Source organism: Gossypium raimondii, chromosome 5, assembly GCF_025698545.1.
Source record: "Gossypium raimondii isolate GPD5lz chromosome 5, ASM2569854v1, whole genome shotgun sequence".
Classification (NCBI taxonomy): domain Eukaryota; kingdom Viridiplantae; phylum Streptophyta; class Magnoliopsida; order Malvales; family Malvaceae; genus Gossypium; species Gossypium raimondii.
The window spans coordinates 45,361,052-45,366,679 of record NC_068569.1 but is presented as its reverse complement, the minus strand read 5'-3'; the positions used below and the strand labels follow the sequence as shown (position 1 = coordinate 45,366,679).

Below are 5,628 nucleotides of genomic sequence, written 5' to 3'. Positions count from 1 at the left end.
GGCCCATATCAAATCTGAGAATCGAATCTGATAAATAAAAATCCTACCCACCAGCCCCTACACACCATGTGGGGATTAAATCAACCCACCCATCCCTGCACACCATGCTGTACCGAAATGCGGCACATAATCAGAAGGTTGCAACTGAGCTGCCAGATAATAGGCATAATAGCCTTTCAAACACTTCCCCCAAATATCATCAACCCACCCCGATGTAATGCAACATACAAAATATGTCATGCCATTATGCAATTAATAGTACATACATTCAGATATCATAAGTCATGCTCGGTATAGAAATCAGACAGACAAACAGATCACACATATAGGGGTCTAAGTAAAGCTTACCGACCCTACAGTAGGTCCACAGTCGACATGGGCGACCCGTGCAACCTTACAGAACTTTTTAGAAAAATGGGCTCATACGCCCATGTGGCCCACTCAGCCCAAATTGGCCTTGGTCGTGTGATCCATCTTTAATGTAACCCGTGCTAGCTAAATATTCATATATGTTTTCACTATTTACTTATGTGTTCCTTCAAGTTGTCTACTTGAGTCACTGTTACTAAATTATTTATATCTTGAGCTACAGAATTCTGAATTAAAATCCGTTTGATGTCTTTGAAATTAGACTCAAATACCTTTCTACCATAAAATTTTCAAAATTTTTGGTTCAGCCAATAAGTACAGTAAAATCCTCAAACCTACCCCTATTCTGCTGTCTCACAACTTCGACCCTTCTTTGCTAAAAATTAATTATCTTTTGGTACAAAATTTGGATGAATTTTTAATTTGTTTTTATTAAAAATAGACTCATTAATAATTTAAACATGTAAATTTTAACCCCTAATTTTTTTTCTTCAAGTTTTGATGATTTTCCAAAGTTAGAACAGGGGAACCTGAATTCATTCTGACCTTGTTTCACCAAGTTTATTATATCTCACGATTTACAATTCCATCCTGAAATCTGAGCCAAAAAAAAATACCCTTTCCTGCATAGGGATTCAAACACAAGACCTCCACCATAATAACACACCATTTAACCACCAGACTAACAGGCCTATTCTGATGTAATTTACCCAACAATCAAATAAAAGCCTACTGAACAAGAGTAAGGCCTAATTCATTCAAAATACCAAAATTTTCCCAAGCGAAGGCTTGAACTTGGGACCTCCCAAACACACCCAGAACACATAACCACTAAAGCAGACATATATTTTGTGTCATATTTTCACAATAATAAAATTAGAAATTTTGGGGCGTTACAACTCTACCCCCTAAAAGAAAATTTCATCCTCGAAATTTTACCTGATCAGAACAGATGAGGATATTGCTGACGCATCGCATCCTTAGGCTCCCACGTGGCCTCCTTAGTGCTATGATTACACCACAGAACCTTCACCAAGGGAATAGACTTTTTCTGAAGGACCTTTACATCACGGTCCAGAATGTGAATTGGCTCCTTCTCGAAGGTCAAGTCTGGCCAAACCTCAATCTTTTCAATAGAAACAACATGCGTGGCATTAGAGCGGTAGCGCCTCAACATCGAGATGTGAGAAACATCATGAATGCGGTCTAACACCAGAGGTAACTCCAACTGATAAGCGACAAGTCCCACACGTTTTAGACTGTGGTAAGGTTCAATAAACCGAGGGCTCAGCTTGCCCTTGCGACCAAACCTCAGAACCTTTTTCCATGGCGAGACCCTGAGAAAAACTAAGTCCCTCACAGAATACTCGATCTAACACCTCTTCAAATCCGCATACGATTTCTGCCTATCAGAAGCCACTTTTCAAATGATCTTGAATCAATCTAACCTTATCCTCTATCTCAGAGACCAACTCAGGACCTAGAACACGTCGCTTGCCCAACTTAGTCCAGTATAAATGAGTGCGACGCTTACGACCGTACAGTGCCTCCTAAGGTGTCATCTGGATGCTAGACTGGAAGCTATTATTATAGGTAAACTCCACTAACGACAAGTACTCCTCCCAACTACCTCGAAAATCAATAACACAGCTCTTCAACATGTCCTCCAATATCTGAATCACCCTCTCCGACTGACCATCTGTCTGAGGATGGAAAGCAGTACTGAAGTCTAATCTTGAACCCATAGCCTCATGAAACTTCTTCTAGAATCGAGACATGAAACGAGGATCCCAATCGAAAATGATCGAGATAGGTACCCCATACAGTCTCACTATTTTTGATATGCAGAGCTTAGCTAATTTTTAAAGAGAAAAGTCTATCCTTTCCAGAATGAAGTGAGCAGACTTGGTCAATTGATCCATGACGACCCAGACAAAATCCTTCTTAGTGGGTGTTAGAGGCAACCCACTAACGAAGTCCATCATTACTCGCTCTTATTTTCATAACGATATCTTAACCGACTGCAGTAAACCCAAAGGTAACTGATGCTCGCCTTAACCTGCTGACAAGTCAAACAGCGAGCAACGAAGTCAGTAACCTCACGCTTCAACCCTGGCCACCAGTACAATTCTCGAGGATCTCGGTACATCTTGTTCCCGTCGGGATGTATAGTATAGGGACTACCATGCGCCTCTCTCAGAATCGACTGCCTTAAATCCTCATCATTCGATACACAAATCCGACTGCGGAAACAAAGTACCCCATCACTGTTTACCGTAAAATCAGTAGTGCCACCATTCTCAACCTGACGAAAACACAACCTGAGAGACTTATCCCCAACTGTTTACCTCGAATATGTTTAATCCATGTCGATTTATATTGACATTCTGCCAACAGACTTCCATCGTCGAATAGGCTAAGCCAAGCGAACATCGCTCTCAGATCGATCATAGCCCTACGGCTCAACGCATCGGCCACCACATTGGCCTTACTGGGATGGTACTCAATGGTACAATCATAATCCTTAAGCAGCTCAACCCATCTATACTGCCTAAGATTTAACTCCTTCTGAGTGAGGAGATACTTGAGGCTTTCATGATCGGAGTAGATAATACACTTCTCACTGTACAGATAATGCCTCTAGATTTTCAATGCAAAGGCTACGACGGCCAACTCCAAATTGTGCATCGGATAGTTCGCCTCGTGTGTCTTAAGCTAACGGGACGCATATGCAACCACCTTACCATCCTGCATTAACACACATCCCAAACCGACATGTGATGCATCGCTATAAACCGTGAACTCCTTTCTAGGTTCAAGCTATACCAAAACAAGAGCCTCAGTTAGTACAGTCTTAAGCTTCTCAAAGCTCTCTTGCTGCGTATTAGCCCAGTCAAATGGTACACCTTTACGTAACAGCTTATTCAAGGGTGCTGCAATCAGTGAAAATCTTTCCACAAACCGTCGATAATAACCTACCAGCCCCAAAAAAGTTACAGATCTAAGACACATTCTTAGGCTGCTTCTAGTCTAATACAGCCTCAATTTTTCAAGGATCGACTCAAATCCCCTCAGCAGACACCACATGACCCAGAAATGTTACTTCATGTAACCAGAACTCGCACTTGCTGAACTTAGCATAGAGCTGCTTTTCCCTCAAAATCTGAAGAACAATCCTAAGGTGCTTGTCATGCTCATCCTCAATCCACGAATAAACCAATATATCATCAATGAACACCACTAAAACCTATCCAGGTAGGGCTGAAACACTCAGTTCATCAGATCCATAAAAATTGTCGGTACATTAGTCAGTCCAAATGGCATCACTAGGAACTTGTAGTGACCATAACGAGTCCTAAATGCCATCTTATGCACATCAGCCTCCTTAACCCTCAACTGATGATACCTAGAATGCAAGTCAATTTTGGAGAACACAGACACCCCTCAAAACTGGTCAAACAAATCATCAATCCTCAAAAGTGGATACTTGTTCTTAATAGTCAACTCATTTAGTTGTCGGTAGTTGATACACATACTCACGGGGACACACTAGGGTGGATGAACCCACAATCTAATAACTCTTAAATTTGAGCCTTGAGCTCCGTAAGCTCCTTCGGTGCCATTCGATAGGGAGCGATAGACATCGGAGCTGTACCAGGGAAAAGCTCAATCCCAAACTCCACTTCTCGATTCAGAGGTAAACCCAATAGCTCCTCAGGAAAGATGTCTGAAAAATCCCTCACAGTTCTAATGTCCTTAAAAGTAGAGTCCCTAGAAGCAGAAACACTTATGTAGGCCAAATAGGCCTCACATCCTTTGCGACCCAGTTTCTCAGCTACCAGTGCAGAGATTATGTTAGCTAAGTAATTCTGACGTTCCCCAATCATAACTACTTCATTACCCCCTTCAGTTCTCAATACAACCCTCTTAGCCGCACAGTCCAAACTGACACGATGCTTGACCAACCAGTCCATCCCCAATATCATATCGAGCTCCCCAAACGAAAGCTCCATCAAATCAGCCAGAAATATCGTCCCTTGAACCTTTAAAGGAACATCCCTCTACAATTTGCTAACTCTAACAGATTGCCCTAGTGGGCTCAGCACAATCACCTCACTGGAAGTACTCTCAACCGGAATTTCTAGGTTTTTGGAAACAGAACAGGCAACATAGGAATACGTAGATCCTATATATATCAATGCAATGTAAGGCACATCAAAAATAAGAAGCGTACCCGTGATGACGTCCGGAGCATCTCTATCCTCTCAGCGATGAGCAACATAAAATAGGGTTGGCTATCTCTCCTCAGCCTATCCAGCACCTTTGCCCAGTGCTCTCTGCCCACGACCCATGCCATTACCACCCCTAGCCTGACCACGGCCCCTCGGTGGCTGCTGAACTTCTGTCGGTGACTATGCAGTAGTAGAACATGTAGCTTGCACCTGATCGGCCCTCAGCGGACACTCTTGAACATGGTGCTCAGTAGACCCACATCTTAAACAAGCCCCAGTCGTCCTCTAACATTCGCCCGGATGGCATCTTCCACAATGCCCACAAAACGTGATCCCAGTAGGTGCAACAATGGCCCCAACTCTAACTGGCCAACCAGATCTGACCTTTTTCTTAGGCCTCATCATAAAACTTGAGGCTCTAAATCCCTCTTATTCTTGCCTCTCTCCTTATCCTGGGTTTGGCGCTCAGCGCGCTTCACCTCCTCAGCGATCTTCGCCTTCTCTACCAGTGCTAAAAAGTCATGCTCCATCTGCAGAGCTATCAGCACTCTTAAGCTATCCCTGACTCCATCCTCGAAGTGGACACAATGGTCATATTCAGTTGCCACCATGCCTTGCGTATAGCGGCTTAAACTCAGAAACTTGGCCTCATACTCGGCCACTGAACGATCCCCTTGCGTGAGATTCAGAAACTCACGTCTTCTTGCGTCAATGTAGCTTGCCCCCATATACTTACCTTCGAAATCAGACTTATAGAAATCCCATGTCAATCATTTGGGCTGAATGTGTAACACCCCTTACTCGTACTGGTCGCCGGAATAGGGTGCGAGGCATTACCAGAACACATACACTTGTAAACGTATTTAACCGTATTATAAAATTTCATCTAAATTAAAACTTTCAACTTTTTAACATGCTTTTATAATTCTTCACAATATATCCTCTAAATATTATATTCATAATAAATAGGGCCTACGAGACCCGATTTATATTCATGCAATTCACAAGTCTAAACAATTCAATGCTT

The 5,628-nt window shown here is 42.6% G+C and overlaps 1 protein-coding gene across 1 annotated transcript; it reads right to left on the bottom strand.

Annotated features, from left to right (window-relative positions):
- Nucleotides 1–1,312: 1,312 nt before the first annotated feature.
- On the bottom strand, nt 1,313–5,329 carry LOC128041087 (uncharacterized). Its single transcript, XM_052630412.1, has 8 exons — nt 5,012–5,329; nt 4,691–4,781; nt 4,482–4,555; nt 3,963–4,412; nt 3,460–3,616; nt 3,196–3,344; nt 2,358–2,674; nt 1,313–1,706 (listed from the first exon to the last, which is right to left on the bottom strand). The coding sequence occupies exons 1-8, from the start codon at nt 5,327–5,329 to the stop codon at nt 1,313–1,315; spliced, it is 1,950 nt and encodes a 649-aa protein (XP_052486372.1).
- Nucleotides 5,330–5,628: the final 299 nt, after the last annotated feature.

What these genes read in the sequence shown, in the direction of transcription:
- LOC128041087 (XM_052630412.1), bottom strand. Translation starts at nt 5,329, where the DNA reads ATGGGGGCAAGCTACATTGACGCAAGAAGACGTGAGTTTCTGAATCTC. An exon ending in AGAGGGATTTAGAGCCTCAA is followed by an intron (nt 4,782 to 5,011) that starts GTTTTATGATGA and finishes ACTACTGCATAG; the next exon opens with TCACCGACAGAAGTTCAGCA. An exon ending in ACATGAAGTAACATTTCTGG is followed by an intron (nt 3,345 to 3,459) that starts GTCATGTGGTGT and finishes TGGGGCTGGTAG; the next exon opens with GTTATTATCGACGGTTTGTG.